This window comes from Notothenia rossii (assembly GCF_949606895.1).
Source record: "Notothenia rossii genome assembly, chromosome: 10".
In the NCBI taxonomy this organism is placed as follows: Eukaryota; Metazoa; Chordata; class Actinopteri; order Perciformes; family Nototheniidae; genus Notothenia; species Notothenia rossii.
The window spans coordinates 4,248,733-4,267,320 of NC_136908.1; the positions used below are offsets into that span (position 1 = coordinate 4,248,733).

An 18,588-nucleotide genomic window follows, 5' to 3' on the forward strand; every position below is an offset into this window, starting at 1 on the left:
CAGTGGACAGTGCCGTGTAATCCAAAACACATCTTTACGTTTTCACTCAGGAACCATGGCCTGACTTCAACCCCAGGTGCCTCCTCTAAACGTTCCTTAAATCGCTTTTCTGAGGAAAGTACTTTTCCAGTTTTCACAGGAAATTGCTTGCTGACTGAATTGCTGGATGATGGACAGCTCTAACTTTGGCATTAGCATGTTTGAAAGGAGCTTCAGTGTGTGGAGAACATGCTGCACATCCTCAGGCCACATGGAGAAGTCATCAGTGAACTGACTGTGTGTTTATGGCTTCATACAAACCCCTCAAAGTCATTTCAATTCAAGTTGACGTGTCAGCGTGACACAAAAGCCACTGTTACTGCTGCTTATTGAATCACAAAAACATATTGACTCAAGTGGGAGAAAACCTGATTTCTTCGAATGGTTTCTAACATCATCGTGTTGGCAGATCGGAGGAAGACTTCAGACGTCAACATACTGAAGCTTCAGAGGGTCTCAATGAGTTACATTTCAGCCAAACGCCCACACAGGACCCCAGACAGGAAGTTTGGAGAGTGAATCAAGGAAGCCACATCTGTTCGCACCATTACGCCCCCCAGCTCTCAGTCCTTCCGAAGAAGAACGGCCTTTTCTCAGGAGTTAACTTCGTTCTCCGGATTTGCGGTAAAAGGTCTACTGTGTACAAGTTTCATCTAACATACAGTACATGTTCAAATACTGGGACATGATGGGGAAACATGAACAGGGAAACTTAATGTGTAACTCTCTCTCTCGTCCCTAAGCACCTGAGATTTCATCAAAATGCTAAACCCTAGCTGTGGATTTCTTATAATACAAAAGAAAGGGATGCAGCGTTACTAACCTTGTCTCCTGTACTTCCTTTGTCACCCCTTGAACCGGATTCACCCTACAAACACAATTACAAAACAATTTAATATATGTATATCATCATTTATCAAAATCAGATTTAAAGAGTTCTCTCCTGCTGATGTTCAGGTATATCAGTATGTAGTGTATCTACTTTAAAGAGTCCTCTCCTGCTGATGTTCAGGTGTATATCAGTATGTAGTGTCTCTACTTTAAAGAGTCCTCTCCTGCTGATGTTCAGGTGTATATCAGTATGTAGTGTCTCTACTTTAAAGAGTCCTCTCCTGCTGATGTTCAGGTGTATATCAGTATGCAGTGTCTCTACTTTAAAGAGTCCTCTCCTGCTGATGTTCAGGTGTATATCAGTATGTAGTGTCTCTACTTTAAAGAGTCCTCTCCTGCTGATGTTCAGGTGTATATCAGTATGTAGTGTCTCTACTTTAAAGAGTCCTCTCCTGCTGATGTTCAGGTGTATATCAGTATGTAGTGTCTCTACTTTAAGAGTCCTCTCCTGCTGGTGTTCAGGTGTATATCAGTATTTAGTGTCTCTACATGTCTCCAGGCTTTAATGTTCAAAAAGCTCTTTATTGTTCTCATACTGCCTGTGCTGCAGCACCTCTTTTCACCCTCAGTCTGAAACCAGAGCCCAGTCTGCTCTGATCGGTTAGCTGCCCGGCTCTGTTGTGATTGGTCAATCGCTTAGAGATGTCCCGCCCCTTAGCCTATCACGTAAATTGTGTTGGAGCGCTAGCCAATCGATGACTAATGACTTCACTTTGTTACAGAACTTTGGATTTTAACCATTTACAGTAAATGCAAAGAAACCTGTATAACACAATACAGGAAATGGAAATAAAGAACAATAGGGCCTCTTTAAATGATAATAAAAGTGACCTCGGATCATACTCACAGAGACACCCTTTGGTCCCGATGAGCCACGAGTTCCTTCATCTCCTTGAATTCCCTGTTAGGATATAAACAACATTTTATTAGCAGGAAGTTGGACTCCTCAAAAGTGTTACTCAGCGATATACTTTAGGGCCAACTGGCACAGCGCTGAGTCAGAAAGAGAATCAATGTACAGTAAGAAACCTGAAACCTCAAAAAAGAACAGCAGTTGTCAGTGGCAGGACCCCCCCCCCCCCCCCCCCCCCCATCAATGGACAACCTTAAACTTTGACCTCTGACCTCAGCTGTATTGTTTCCTCATGCCAAAAAGAGAACAAATGTGTCCTCGGAAATTATTTGAGAGCTATATTTTCTCTCATCACTGCTATTTCCATTAAATATGAGATAGTTTTACAATCTCGCCCCAAAGTCAGACTAGATGTTGGCTTTACTGATATTTGAGGCCGTACCAATAACATGTGAACACAGTGGAACCATTTAAAGCTGAAAAGACCATCAGGTTTTTTTTGCTTACGATATTGGAGCAAGAAAACTCATCAAAAGCTGCCTCTATTGTTAAGAAAATGTCTTTTAATTTGTATTTTGGGACTGCATTTATGAATAGAAATCAGGCCGTATTGTTAACATTTAAAATTTGAATTAAAAACTGAAATATGATCCTCCGTACGGCAGGGTAAAATACAAGCCAAACGGCTTTTCTACTGTCCTTTAATTATGAAATAGTAGGAAAACTTATTTTTCAACATGTGAATAAAATTAGATAATTGCATTTCCATTCAATTAATACTCAATTTGGAGTATGACTGGCAAAATGTTATAATGCTATAGTTGAATTGTCAATAGGCTCGTATGACAAAACAAGGCTTTCCTTTGAGTGTTCACCTCACATATTATTTCTGTTACTTTATTTACCTTTTTGATAACAATACTGTAAACCAGGCTTGATCTCTATTTTCAAAACGATTTCACATGCATCTATAGATCATGTGTCCGGGGGCCAAATCAGGCCCGTTTTGGATTTAATTTTGGCCCGCAGGATAATTTTTAATTACTATTAGATCTGACCCCCCTCCCCCTTTACGTTTTCTTTAGTTTTTTGTTGTTACATGTTTTGAAGTAAGGTTTGTTATCTGGAGTAATGTCTGTTTATTTTATAACTGAATAAAATATATATATATTTTTTTTTAAAAGATCTGGCCCGCCGGTATATTGCACGCACACCTTCACTCCATCCTGAGGGTCTCCTCAGCTCAGAGCCTGAGCCCAAACATTGATGACCTTGCACCCAAGATGAGATGCCAAGTATCTGAACTAGCATCACAGAGCAGCACACTGAGTTTAATGGATGTTTCCTTCTGCACTTTCTCTCTCACGACAACAGGGCATGTTTGGTTTCTCTTTGAGGGAAATAGTTTTGTTGAAGCTGTTGTTGGCCTGTGGAAAAATGTACTCATAAGAACTGACTCTGGAAAAGCTGCAGGTAGAGCCATAAGAAATGAATGAACTGATTATTTAATGTTTAATGTTGTTTTTATAGGCAATAATTTAAGCTTTGTTAGTTCCAGGTTTAATATGTGCAATAAGTTCATTTCAATAATTTCTGCAATAAACATTGAACCAGTCCGGCCCTCGACAAGCACCCATTTTTTAATTTTGGCCCACTGTGTGTTTGAGTTTGACCCCACTGGTCTAGTCTTTATTCTCTGCTATGATCCAGCATGTCACTGATTGAGAATTCCATGTGTTTATCAAAACGGGGCGATCACTCCCTCATATCCAATACCCACATTTGTACCAGCCCCCCTCCCATTTCTCCCCTTTCTCTCTCCCTCCTCACTCTTTCACCAGCTGCTGCTTCATCCAAGGGAAAGTCAACCAAAACTGCCTCTTTTTTCACAGGAAGTCAATAACGGGCTGAGCTGTAATCGTGCAGAAAAACGTCTGTACGCCCACTTAATTATCAGAACATAAATATTCACTCACCTTTGTTCCAGCTGGACCATCAGGCCCTGCATCACCAGCCAGTCCTGCTGCGCCCTATTTACAGATAAACACACATGAAAACACCAGAGATGGCAAAAGTACACACATCCTTCACTCAAGTAGAAGTACAGATACTCGTGTTTTAAAAATACTCTGGTGAAAGTAGAAGTACTGACTAAACTTCTTTTCTCAAGTCAAAGTAAAGAGGCTTTGAAATGTACTTCAGTAAAAAGTACCCATAACTAGCAGCTGTTTTAAAGAGTACCTGACCTCCCTTTATATTAATAGAACAATAATGTCATTGTTAGCTAATGAATGTTTCCATGGTGACCAACGGCAACATGACAACGTTTCCATTGGTCCCTCTTCTTTAGAGAAGACCAGGAAATGATGGATACACGGATCGTGTTCAAATCAATAGGCACGCAATGACTCTAAATAATAATGATCACGCCACCAAACACACATTCAGACTAAAGGAACCAGCCTGTTTGGAAAATGAGAGAAGTAGAACGTACAGGTATTTGAGTTCAACATGTAAGAAGTAGAAAGTACAGGTATTTGTGTTCAACATGTAAGAAGTAGAAAGTACAGGTATTTGAGTTCAACATGTAAGAAGTAGAAAGTACAGGTATTTGTGTTCAACATGTAAGAAGTAGAAAGTACAGGTATTTGGGTTCAACATGTAAGAAGTAGAGAGTACAGGTATTTGTGTTCAACATGTAAGAAGTAGAAAGTACAGGTATTTGAGTTCAACATGTGAGAAGTAGAAAGTACAGGTATTTGAGTTCAACATGTAAGAAGTAGAAAGTACAGGTATTTGAGTTCAACATGAAAGAAGTACAAGTAAAAAGTCATCAGAAAAATAAGTAGTGGAGTAAAGTACTGATACCAGAAACATGTACTTAAGTACAGTAACAAAGTATTTGTACTCCACTACTTCCCACCTCTGGAAAACACACATCCTTGTGTTTGAAACCTTATTCTTACCTTGTCTCCTTTGTCTCCAGATAATCCGTCGATACCTGGCACACCACCGAGCCCCTGTCAGGTGATCAGAAACACATAATTAATAACAGATTGTGAAGTTTTATAACGAAATTCAACGTATTATAGACATCCTCCACGTCCAGGTTCACACGGTGCACACCTTCTCTCCTTTATGTCCAGGAGCACCTGTCAACCCTATCCTGCCTGAATCACCCTGTGGACAAAAGGCAAGTGTTTACTTTGACTGTTCTTTGAATAAATAAGCATGCAAGATGGCCGGGGACACAGGCGGCGATGGCGTGCTGTCAGAAAGAAACAACCTGGTAGCGTAAGAAAACATGGACATTAGTACAGGCCTGTTCAATCCATGTTTTAAAGGGGGCAGATTTAAACAAAGGGAAGTGACAAGAATTTAAATGCACCTTTTTAGTCTAGAAAATGTTGCATCTAAGATATTGTTTATTCAGTTTGAGTCTCCCAAATATCCTTAGCATGAAGAGCATCATTTCAAACTGTTAAACAACATGATTAGCAACATACATAGTTACTGAATGGACTAAGTAGCCTAATGATACAATGATGATCTTCTATTTAATTATACAAGGCCAACTGATATAAACGTGTCATGTTAAATGTTTTTTAGAAATAAATGTGTTGCTTATAACCGTCCGTAAAAGGGTTAATAGTGAGGATGGTACAAATTAATGAATATGGAGAAATGTAATAAAATAAATAAATAATTAATTAATTAATTTAATAGTAGATTAATTAAAAAAACTCTTATCTGAGGAAATGTTTACATATTTATTTTCAATTTTTTCAAAACCAGAGGGCCGGTTTGAGATTGTCAAAAAAGTGGGATTGGGCTAATGTCACAGCAATTGAAAAGGCCTGGTTTAGTACATGACAGTTGGGACATAAACAAATGTTAGACATGAATTAACCGACGTGATTAATCAAACAGTAAAACAGACATTTGGACAAAAGACAGACGTTAATATAAACACAGAAGACAAAGAGTTAGGATACACAAAACACTTTTGAGACGGAGAGCCAGAGAACGCTAACAGCTGTCACCATCTTCACCAAGACCCGCTATGGTCTGTTCAAACACCCAAACAAAGACTCAAGGAACATTGCTTTCCATTGTCTTCACACTCTCTTGAATCACTGATGTCACAGGCCATCAGAAAACTGGACTGAGTGAGAAGCACAGGTTGTTAAATGACACGTTACAGCGAGGTCTTACCCGCCGCAGGACTTCCTCTGCTTCATAAACCACGTAACAAGCAGCAGCCCTTTAATTACTGTAAGAGCTTATATCATTTTAACACACGTCACTTCTCTTAAAACAGAGATTAGGAGCCGTGATGCAGCCTTGAACATTATCTCAAACAATGCTGCCATTGCCTGTTCTGCTAACGATGCAATTAGAAGCAATCACAGGCGGATGGATTCACTTTCACTCCTTCGACTCCATGACCGATGCTTTCGTTTCCAACCACAGCTTGGGGGGGGAGGGGCTTACGTCATGTTTTCTTGCATCGGCTTTTGGGAAAGTTTACGACAACAAATTGCAGCTTTCTCCAAAAGGGGAGAAAGTGAAGACAGATGCTCGAGCAGAAAGTGAGAAATAGAAAAGCAACAGGGGATGCTTTGCGTTGCAGTTTGATTTAATGCACTTTCATCAAACCGGCAAAGTATCCAGCGGCAATACAAATCCATTCATCATGTAAAGAGCACTGCTGTCTCTTTGACATGGAAATAAAAAAAGCTCCCTGCTGAATTACAGACGTGCTTTGATATAAATACATGGGCGTCAAGATAGAACGTCTTCTACCCTGGAAAGACCATCAATATATCTGCAAAAGGACAAAGAGAAGATGTCTTTCTCCACCACTCGATGTCTTTTGGGGCAAGAAGACAATTTCTACTTCGATTTTGAGTGATTTTCTGGTTTGTAATACTACATGGTACAATTGTTTGTCCACTGCTATAAAGGTCCCATGTCATGCTTTTCTGGTTATTACCCGTCCCCTTGTGTGTTATGAAGGTTTTTCTGCATGTAAACGGTCTGCAGAGTCAAAACCCTCAAAGTACACCCTGTAGCGAGTAAAACTCAAATACCTGTCTATGCTGCCCCAGAACGCCTCGTTGGAGATACGTCATTGTCCATTTGATTCTTTCGGTAACTCATAATGTCAACCGTACCCGGAACCAAATGGACCGAGCCGTTACGTTACGTCCGCGGAGCCGTTACATTAAGCCCCCGCTGATTGGTCCAAATTGACCAATCCACGGACTTCCTCACACACACACTCAGTGCAGGCAGCTCTGCTGATCTCTCCTCCCTGGCTGCAGGCTGATAACAGACAGTTGGGATCGCGGCGAAATTCTCTCTGCAGACCCATTCTCACAGCGTTTATCAAACTTTCTCTTACTCAATATCAAGCCACACTTATTGTTTTTACTTCGGCTGTGACTTTGTGTGTGCTCAGGGTGAGTTTGGTTGTGTTTCGCTGTGTATCGCTAAACAAGGAAACCACACCTCCACGGAGCTCAGCGCGATTCACGTCCCGACCAATCAGAGCACACTGTGCTCACAGGGAGGGTGGGGCTGGAGCTACTGGTGCTACAACGAGCCGTTAAAGGCAGAGAGTGAAATTCAGTGAATAAACGTAGTTTACAGAGATGCTGTTTGAGAAACCAATGTGAGTTTGGAAAATTGCACAATATAAATCTATTCTAGTAGAGCTCAACAATGGAATTATGATCAGTAGAAATGGCCATGACATGAGACCTTTAAAGTCAAAACTGCTCCATCAAATGAACATCTGCTTTGAACATTGTAGGTCAACTCCATAAATCAAGATACATTAATGATATACTTAGCATAGCCAACAACATTGTCTCTGAGTACAACTATTCCCTGTACTGCCAATTTCAAATGTTGGCATCAAAACCGAGATACAGGTTCTCAAGATGAAAGCAAGTAAGACTGAAGCACTCATATATGTCCCAGTCTGAAAGGGACTTAGGGATGTCAGCCTTTGCAAACCACTTATACAGTAGTACATGCACACAAACCCACAGTGTAAGACACTACATAGAAGAGGAAGCATAATAGACCTCTTTAAGTCTGTTACCTTGTTCTAAGACTTAAAAATAAGATCTTATAACGTATTGTCGTATCGTAGAAAACACAATTGAGAACACAGCATCTCGTCTCCCAGTCCTCTTGTGGCCCCTCTAAGCATCCCTCTCCGGGCAGATCCAATGTTTCATACCGAGGGTTTAGTCTCAAGGCATAAATGACACTGCGAGCCTCAGCTGGCAACACAGAGCTGTGATTTCAGCGGGCTGGAGGGGGGGGGGCGTCCTCTGTGGTCGCCTGTCCTGTAATTCTAACAATAACAGCTGCTTGAGCATTTCACTAGCCACTCCCTGGCAGAAAAGTAAAAAATATAACTAGAAAAACCACATAAAAGAAGCACGTAGCATGAAAGACAGAGGGAATAGAGATTAGAGAGAGAGACCGGGTTTATATGCACGGAGACAAGCGTGATGTTAGCATCAGGAGAAGCAGGTGTACTTACCTTCTCTCCTCTGTCAGCTTTAACAGAGTTTACTTTGCCCTGCAAATAATTCATCGACAAGGATCAATTATTATCGAGGCGGGCAGAAAAGCAGCTCGAAGGCATGCAATCTGAACTAAATGTGTATAGTAGTATATCTAAAGAATGAAATGCACATAGAGTGATGCAGTCATGACGTATCGTTCTAGGTAAACCCTGAATTTAGCTTTGCACTTGTTCCCTCGACAAAAGCAATGGGATTTTACCGTTGGATGCAGAAAATTAGCTCTTTGGCTAACACACGTTTATGATACTTATACATTTTGCTCATGAGGATAATCTCCACATATTAACTCAACTTTTATTGAAGCGTAAATGGAATCGCCAGAAGAGAGAATGTATGTCGAGATGACGTTTAGAAGTCTCTCGTTAGCAACAGTCACACAACCGCTAAGTTAAAGGCAGCTAATGTTCGTTGTCATGACGTTTAGACTCATTTAGACACTTTCACCAGTGGAGTATTTCATCTTATTGATGTCGATTTGATCTCTTTATGTCTTAGAACAAAACGTGTACATTTGTTCAGCTTGTGTTAACAACAGATCTTATTTTTAACCCGTTAAAATAAAGTGGACTTTGAGAAATGGGAACTCTTTTCTGGGTTTTTGGACTCATTCCTGCACCACTCTATGGACTGAAACTCAATCAATTAACCACTTTTTTTTCACCATTAAAAAAACAGAAACCACGCTTGTAAATAAACACTTTAGGTTTTCATACAGTTTCTCCTTTTGCTCCTTTGACTCCAGACGTTCCGACGGCGCCCTTAGGGCCAGAGACACCCTGAAAAGCGTACGTTCACAAAGTAAAAAAGTTGAACACACTGTGAATCTGTATTGTGTCGTCACACACACACACACACACACACACACACACACGAGTACTTAAAGGCAACGGTAGATGACCTTATCGCCCTTAGGTCCTGCAACACCGGGCACACCGATATCTCCCTGTGAGAAATGAAAATAAAGACGTCTTTGGAAAGCCATTTCAGAAAGGACTCCCACTCATCTGTGAAACTGAAAGATGGGAATAAAGACTGCTGGAGTGGGGGGGGGCTTTACCTTTTTTCCCTCTGGGCACGAGCAGTTCGCTTCAGGTCCTCTTTTCTGCTCCACTGCAGCCGGTGTGGGGGTGGGGATCTCCAGGGGGGGGGCTTCTGTAACCACTTTCTTAGGACACTGAAATGATAGGATTAGTCATTTCTCTATTTAGTGTTTTTTAATGTATTGAAAAAAACGTTCAAGGTGCAAAAAAACTTCAAAGAAATAAACTCTCTGTCGTGTTCAACAGGGGCAAGACGAAGCTTACAAATACTTTTCTGGTCCGAAAATTAAAGATGAGGTCATCGTCATTAGTGTCATGTTCGTCATAGGATTAGTCATTTCTCTATTTAGTGTTTTTTAATTGATTGAACATGTCAGAAACAAAAAAAACGTTCAAGGTGCAAAAAAACGTCAAATAAATAAACTTTTAGAATGACAAGAAATAACAAGCATGAGTTCACAGGTCCTGCCTATAACCATGAATGATTTGGTTTCTAAATAATAGTTTTAGTTTAGATAGACTTGTACAATATTTCTAGTTCGAGTTATGGTCAAATTAAATAACTATCTGATGAGCATTAAATCACTCATTATTGACAATACATGGCTTTCACGACACCTGTGAAGTCATCTGTGTGGCAAGTCATTATTTTTTTGGTTTTATTAAAATAGGCTTTGATGGTTTGTGTGAGGAAAAATAAAAACATTCGTGATTACTTTCCCAAAAACACTAAGAATTTCAGATGTTTTCTCTTGAACAGGTGTGACTTTATGATCTCTGAGAATGCTCCTTTTTGTGTTAAGAAAATGTGTTGCTTAACTCTGGTGTCACGTTAGCTACCGTAGCTAACAAAGCTAAATACTGAACACTCGTGTCAACTAAGCTGTGTCTCTACAAGCTGAGAGGAAGCGTGTTTTAAATTCAAATCTAGCTTGGGAAAAACGACAGCTTACTGTGTGAAAGTAACCTGCGATCAGAACCAGATCTACTCCAATACTCACAGGTCCATCGGGAATATCACAGCAGGTTTCCAGCTCTGCATGCTTGGAGTCACAGTAGATCATCATCCTCTGGAGGTCAAACTGCAGGAACAGAGACGGACAATTTATACAAACCTCAAGACAATAACACATAATCGCTCAAGAGTGGCAATCTATACCTTTTCATTTAAAGGTCCCCTATTAGACTGTTCTTCATCAATATATCACAGGTCTCAGATATATACAGAGCCTGTCTCTGATTGGCTGAAACACCATTGCAGCATTACCCATAATCCCCTCTGTTTCAGCCCTGTTTCCAAAGTGCTGATTCTCTGTCTGTTACTTTAGATGAAAATAAGGAGCCCCCCCCCACACCCCTCTGAGAGAGATTTGGTTACTAAGAACTCAATGGTGCTCTAGGAAGAGATCCAGGTGATAAGGGGGGGGGGGGGGGGTTACCTTGGTTGCTGATTGGCTAATGGTTACACAAGCCAACACATCGTTATGACATCATAAAGTGGCCAAAATCTGATCAGCTCATTTTCAGACAGGTTTTTATAGAAATGGATCAAAAAGAGAGAGAATCTTTGTTCCTGAAACTTTCAGAGTCTCTTTCCACAGAGGGGACACATGTTGATGTAGAAGAGACATGAAGAAGAGGGGACACATGTTGATGTAGAAGAGACATGAAGAAGAGGGGACACATGTTGATGTAGAAGAGACATGAAGAAGAGGGGACACATGTTGATGTAGAAGAAACATGAAGAAGAGGGGACACATGTTGATGTAGAAGAGACATGAAGAAGAGGGGCCACATGTTGATGTAGAAGAGACATGAAGAAGAGGGGACACATGTTGATGTAGAAGAAACATGAAGAAGAGGGGACACATGTTGATGTAGAAGAGACATGAAGAAGAGGGGACACATGTTGATGTAGAAGAGACATGAAGAAGAGGGGACACATGTTGATGTAGAAGAGACATGAAGTTTAAATATGAAACCACAAAGACTCACATCGATGGGCACGCTGTCGTATAGCCTCTTCCCGATCACAGTCTTCCCCTGGATGTCGATGTCCTCGCGGTCCCCGATGGGCAGAGTCTGGATCAGTTTGCAGTCCAGATACAGAGACACGGACTTGGCCTCCACGCTCATGGCGATCTTGTGCCAGTTGCGGTCGAACAGGTTGTCGACTTCAGGGCTCTTGAACACGGCCCGGACCGCGTCTTTGATCAGGCCGACGGCGTTATATTCCACCGCTTTGTTGTCTCCGTCCAGACGTATGGACACCTGGAGAGACACAGGACAGTTTAAAGATAGGAGGGGGGGAAACACAGGCAGTCAGTAACAGTTTTTTAATTTTTGTATTTGTTCATTCCACACATGGCAGTTATTTTAAAACAAAACATGTACACTTCTACTAGTTGTTTTTTTTGATAGCACCCCACACATTATGTATCACTTGTATATAGACTCTTATGGCACTAATGTGTTGCACTGTTGGAGAAGCCTGTGACCTAAGATTTTCATCGACATAACTACACTGTATCTACTGTTTGTACACATGAAAAGAAAAGCCTTGAGTCTTGAATGAATCTTATTTTACCAGCCCCTTCTTACAAAAAAAAGAAATGGGTTAGGGTTAGGAAATAACCATTAAGAAGTCAAATGAAAACAATATTCTTTCAGTCCCAGTTGCTTACAGATACTGAACTATAAAACCAGAACACAATCACAAGTCAACTTCATACTGTCTAATTACGCTTTCTTTACACACACAGTGATAGAAAACACATTCACTAAATAAAGTCAAAGTCAACTTTATTGTCAATCTTTCAGTTTGTGTGACAGACAGAGAGATCGAAATACCGTTTCCCAAAATCCCGAATACAAATATATATGGAAATATGTATACAAATTATGGATGCCAGTGATTATTCGATTATTGGAATATTCGTTACACTCTCCATAATCGAATATTATTTTTAAAAATCGATTTTATTTATATATCTTTTAATTATTTTTTATGTTTTTGTTTGTTTTTCTGGCTTAGTTTCAACCAAAATATAGACTAATACTAATAATAGTAATAGTATTAATAATTGTAAATGGCCATTGGTCACACCACCAGTTTGTTTTACTGTAAACTTGGAGGAAGCCTGCGTGCAGAGCAGACTGCTGCTGCAGCACGCTACACACCGACCCCGCCCCACCCCCCCCTCTCCCTCACACGTGCGACTAAAGATGAACAAAGCGGCAGGTAAAAAGAGTTCAAGGAGCTGCATCATGTTGATGTTGGTTTATTTGTCGTTTATTTTGTTTGTACTGTTAAACATGTTCGAGTAAAGAAAACAACGGAATTCCTTTTGTCTGAGGTTTTTTTTTTCTTTCGCGGGGGGGGGGGGGGGGGGGGGTGGGGGGGTCGGTAGAATAGTCGATTATTATTCGCCAGGGCTGCCGAATAATCGATTTTGATCATGGTCAGTTTCTGGCAACCCTAATACAAATATGTATATACCTATATATACACAATCAACAGACCCATTTATACACATGCACACATTAATACATAAGTAAAAGCACAACAATCAATCAATCAATCAATAACTGTGCTTAATAATCACATGTATATTTTCTACTTTTTTAATGCTATTTGAAACGTTTACATTTTGGATTGTTTATTTCTAATCTTTTCATTTATCTAATGCCTTGTCTTTTTAAGCCCCTGCAACATAAACATTTCCCAAATTGGGCTCAATAAAGTACTTCTCATCTTATCTTGATGTGCCTGTTCGCTCCTTGAGTATTTCTATTCACTGCCACTTTGTTCTTCTATTCAAAAAAGTGAATTATGATGTTTTATTAAAGACTGTAATGATCTCCAGGGGGAATTCACAAGCTACTCAGAAGTCTAAAAAGTATTTAAAATAATCGCCCTATTCCCCAGCTGCAAAATGTCCATATTTTGTAATCAATCATAGTAATGTAATATATGTGCATAATGACTCCTTTTGGTACTTTGAGTAGATATTAATTCAAGATCGCTCAATACCGCTTATATTGGACACCGATACAAAACCATTACATTACAATTTAAACTGCAGTAAAGCTTCCTTAAAGGTGGGGTAGGTAACTTTGGAGAAACCAGCTCGAGTGCGCTACAATTTGAAAATACACAACCGGAAGAAATCTGCCACTTCCTTACAGAGCCACTCCCCCAAGACACACGAACGCGCACATGACCAATGAGGGCACGAGATACGTTTGTGCACAGATGGAAGGCTGACAGGCAGGTAGGCCATCCAGTTACTTTAGCCGGGCCGGCTCAGATGATTGGTCGAGCTTTCTACAGCGCCACGGCTTCCACTGATGACATTTTTTTAATGGATTTATTGCTATCGGGATGTTAAGAGCATTCTATGGAATATAACAAAAAGTAGAGAATATCCCGATCCGATCACGTGATCGGGGATCGGAGCCGATCACGTGATTTTCAAAAGATCGGCATCGGGAGAAAAGAAATCGGAGATCGGGATTTTTTTTTTTTTTTTAAATACTTTTTTAAAGATTTTGTATTTAATTTTACAAAACAAAAATGACCATGTTCAAGTCTTAAAGTCATCCTGAGGCCTTAGTTTTGGTTTCAAATTACAGAACATCATGTATGTGTTGCTTCTTTGGGGCTTGTTTTCATAGACCTGCTTATTTCTCTCAAATCTGGCAACAGAGTGGGCGCAGTGTCTAATTGTAGCAGTAAGCTAACGAGTACTGAAAGCTTTATTTTGTTTTGATCCAATGCTGCACAACTGAACTGATCCAATGCTGCTGTGAAAGAAAGAAGCTATATCCATGTTGGATAGAATATCCAATTTAAATTAAAAAATAACCTTAAGGGACAACTTGAATGCTTTTTTTTCTCTTAATGCATTGCATAAAGATCGGATCGGGAAAAATCGGTATCGGCAAATTGTCAAAATCAAATGATCGGAATCGGATCGGGAGCAAAAAAAGGTGATCGGCACATCCCTAACAAAAAGTGTTTCTGAAATAAATTACATACCCCACCTTTAACTTAAAAATGATTTGCGTACTTGATGCTTTTCAAAAACGTAGAGGGTAAGGCCTAATAAGATATCAAATATTAGCTTAACACAATCATGATAGTATTACAGTTAGAATAATAACATTGCATTTAAAAAGCATGATTGGAAGTCTAAATATAATTCTTCTTTTTATGCCCAATGATTTTCAAAAGGTCTGAAGAGTTGGAGAGGAGAGTCTATTCTGAGTTGACATAGTAATTGTCTAAATCCAGACACATACAGTAATAGTCATATTTACTACTGTTTACATTCGGCGGACCCACCTGTGGGATTCCATATTTGTCGAAGACCTGCCAGAGGTACCAGTCTTCCCGTCTTGAGGTCTTCCTGAATTTGAACGTGGTCACGAAGGCGTATTCATCTGGCAAACCCTGAGGAAACACATCCCTGCAGAAAACAAGCATATTGTTAGTATTAAAATAAACTGCTCTTAATTCTACGTTTTCTGATAAACACAGGGTTGAAGTGACCCGGTTAAAGTTTCGACTTGAATGTAAAAAAACTTCAAATTAAAACAGTTTCTATGTTTTACTTTGTTACCGCTAAAATGTCATTGCACTATTCTGATTATGAACAACACTTTTGTATGGACTTTCTTAAATTTGACAACGACTGTAAGAAGTGCTGATGGATCTGATAACTAAATGTAAACATGTAAATGTCATCAATTGTGTATATTCAAAGTAGGGTCCCAACAGGATTCTCTATCCATGACTTTAAAGTAACTTATTAACAACTATTCAGAAGAGATTTTGCAGATTATTTGGCATTAATCATAAACAGATCTTAAAAGGAATTATCTAATTAAAAAGGCAGATTTTTCTGACATTCAACAAAGTTTTCTTTTTGGGATTTGTGAAAAATAATTGCTTAGGATTTAGGATTAACTATATTATTTATATCACTGATAATGTGTTTTAATAGCTATTTGCCTTATTCTTATTAAAACATTGTATTTATTTATTTATTTTTAAAGGAAAAAACACATTTTTTCCTGCAGAAGTATTTCCATTTAAAAAATAAAATCTGCATCCAGTGCTCCACAGTTTTTAGACTTTTGTTTATGGCATTCTTGATTCTGCTTCTTTTTTTTTTATTTGTATTTCTGCGTTTGCACACGGCACTTTAGTCTCATGCCTTTTTAAGGGGGTTGCTAATTAGGATAAACTGGCACACTCTTTTAATTTTGGCTGACGATGGGATTCATCATTATAACACACAGGTACCAACAATCCTGCAGTTTAAGAACACATCATGAGTCAAGTTTCAAGAAGTCTCTCTCCAGGACACATTTGGGGAAAAACAGAGGAAGATATTGGTGTTTAATGCGCACTTGTTTGCAGTATAACAGTGAGGTCACTTACTCTGTTTGCTGGACAATGGGCATGGTGCCGAGGCGAACGTAAGCACTCTGGCCTTCATCGATTCTGGTGCCCAGGATGTCTCTCACGTTAAAGAACTTCATCAGGTCGAACCCTGCAGCAACACAGTAAAACAGCCAGGTTGGACTCTCTCTCTCTCTCTCTCTCTCTCTCACTCACACACACACAGGCGCACAAGGCTCTTATGTCTTGAGGTTGAGTTACGTCTTTGTCAGAGTTCTCGGGGCATACTGAGGTTTAACTGGGTCAGTTCCACCACACCCAGCAGCAACTGTGTTTGTGGCTTCTTGGAGAGAGATTAAAATCACTGAATAACTGGAAAATAGGGCCGTTTGTTGGCCATGTGTTTGATTTGCTGCCAGAGGAGAAAACGAATTGCCATCCCTGGTAGGGTCTGTGTGCGACTGGGAGTGTGTGTGCACGTGTGTGTACGTTGCCCTGCGAGTGCCATTTGAAGTGGTCTCACCACAGGTCATATTTAGGTGGTTATAGAGGACACTCCCTTGTACAACAAACAAGAGCTGTAGCTATGGCAATGCCAGCAGGAGGAGAGCGGTCCAGCTGCTGCTCATGGTGCGTGTGCATTGAGCTCAACTGAAAGCAGACGGAGCCATTAGTCATCCATCAGCACGAGTACAGTCCCCACATATTCCTGCATGGCCTCAGTAATGCAGCAACATCTACGAGACGTAAGGTTTCCGGTGGGGAATATGGAAACCAGCCCACTAATGTGCCGAGGAGGAAACCGGAACATTAAGGTGGTAATGTGAGAGTCTGGCAGGAGCTTAGTGGAGGTCATTAGAAATAGCCTGGAAACAGGTGGTAAGACACGGACCATGAGCAACAGAGTAAAGAATAACATTAAAGACAAGAGGCTTCTTAACAGAGGGAATAACTGAGGGGGGGTCAGACGTCCATCTGATACTCTGTCTGTCAGTTAAGGGCCTCAGATGGATGGAAACGATAATAGGAATGTTCCACAGGGGGAAAGTTTCTCTGTGCAGGTCTGAACATGAATACAACTTCTTTTAACAATACCCATACATATACATTCATTTAGATGCCAGTAATTCACTTGCATGTTCAACAGTTACCTCTAGAGGTCAGTAGATGGAGCTGTCTCTGTCTTAAATGTACGCTTGAAAATAAGTGTTTGTGTGTTATTTTGGATTTTAAACTTGTTTTTTGTCACATTTTTCCACAGTGAAAGACGTTTTTAAGAAGCTGTTTGATGAATTAAAGAGGCAAAACTAAATCAAAACATCTGTTAGGAAAGGAACTTGGGTAACGTGCAGTGAGTAATTAAAAGAAATAAGTTGAAATGTGATTCTTGATGACCAAGAAGCACAGTTTTTCCTTTGTGTTCTGTAACTGTTCTGCTGCCTATCTTGGCCAGGACCCTCAATGAGACTTTCCTGATTAAATAAAAGGTCAAACCAAATAGAAAATAGATCAAAGTTTCCCTTCAAATATATAAAAAACTGCTTTACCCATTATGTTGCTCTGACTAAGATATGTAACATATATATACACTTATTCGTGTATACGTTATCAGTCACATATATGTAGCTTGTATAGCGTTAGCACATGCTTGCTTTTTGCCAAGAAGAAACCCAGACTATAACATTCGTCAGGAGAACTAGCTCATCTGGAAATGCCTGAACTATTGTGCTCTTTGATGGTACCTGTGTAAGTCTTTTTCCAGGTGTTACAATGTTGAGAACACACTCTTGTAAACACAACATCTCAGGTTGAACACATGCAGCTAATCTCACAAAAAGGCTACTTCAATCATCTGATAGAAACCTCGTTTACAGATGCCTTTCTCACTTCTGAATCAGTCTTTTACAGAGACCATTCAAAGTAACTCAGCAAGTGAAAAGCTCTTGCACCTTGAGAATTGGTGATGCCATAATGCAGGAGGTCTTGCTGATTATCAGACTGTCTCAAGCCATACAGCTGTGAGTCTCTCTGGCCTCTGACTGTCTTTGTCACCACGCTTGCATCGAGCACATTCACTCAGCTTCTGTGGCTGTTTGGGGGCCTTCTTCAACTCAGAGCTGTAATTTGGACTGGCAGTGGATAGCGTATAATCAAGCCGAAAAAAGTTATTTTGGACAGCTAAAAAAAAAAAATGGACCGATGGGGTGATCTGCGGGTAAAGCCAGATGAGTTCACTGACTGGGAAAAAAGGGAAAAAGCATACACACAGCATTCTCTTGATCAGAGCAGATGGCAGTAGTTTGTCGTCGATAGTGAGAGAAGAGCCCACAAAGACGCTCTGCAGCCTCTAAAGTGTTCAGCACCCTGAGGGGTTAGACATGATAAATACAAGTCTGACTCAAACCGCAGGTCTCTTGGCTGTCAGATCATAATCAGTGGTGAAATAGTCTTGCCATTTCTCATGGAGACTTAAACTCTCTTTGCAATGGCGTACAGAACATTGGGCAATTATAATTACAGGAGCAGAGCTGGTGTAGTGAGGACACAAATGGTCTAGAACTTATCTGCCTGTGGAGAAAAATCATCAAGTGCCTAGAAAAATGTGGAGAATAAAGGACTTCACTCAAATGAGTTTCACAACAAACACAGCTTATGTGTTTTGGGGAAAACCCCAGACATCTTTGTCAGAGTGTTTGAAAACAGCAGTCTGAGGCCCAATGCAGTTTTGGGATCTGATGATGACACACT

The 18,588-nt window shown here is 40.2% G+C and overlaps 1 protein-coding gene across 1 annotated transcript in view; it reads right to left on the reverse strand.

Annotated features, from left to right (window-relative positions):
• Nucleotides 1-18,588, reverse strand: part of col22a1 (collagen, type XXII, alpha 1) — a 44,879-nt gene that overhangs the window by 10,329 nt on the left and 15,962 nt on the right. Inside the window, exons 5-17 of the mRNA XM_079654636.1 lie at nt 15,880-15,991; nt 14,779-14,902; nt 11,427-11,702; nt 10,433-10,513; nt 9,449-9,565; nt 9,290-9,334; nt 9,105-9,167; nt 8,346-8,384; nt 4,910-4,963; nt 4,750-4,803; nt 3,760-3,813; nt 1,778-1,831; nt 863-907 (exon numbers count right to left, since the gene is read on the reverse strand). Of these exons, the coding sequence (XP_079510762.1) occupies nt 863-907; nt 1,778-1,831; nt 3,760-3,813; nt 4,750-4,803; nt 4,910-4,963; nt 8,346-8,384; nt 9,105-9,167; nt 9,290-9,334; nt 9,449-9,565; nt 10,433-10,513; nt 11,427-11,702; nt 14,779-14,902; nt 15,880-15,991 (1,118 nt within the window). The remainder of the gene's footprint in view (nt 1-862; nt 908-1,777; nt 1,832-3,759; nt 3,814-4,749; nt 4,804-4,909; nt 4,964-8,345; nt 8,385-9,104; nt 9,168-9,289; nt 9,335-9,448; nt 9,566-10,432; nt 10,514-11,426; nt 11,703-14,778; nt 14,903-15,879; nt 15,992-18,588) is intronic.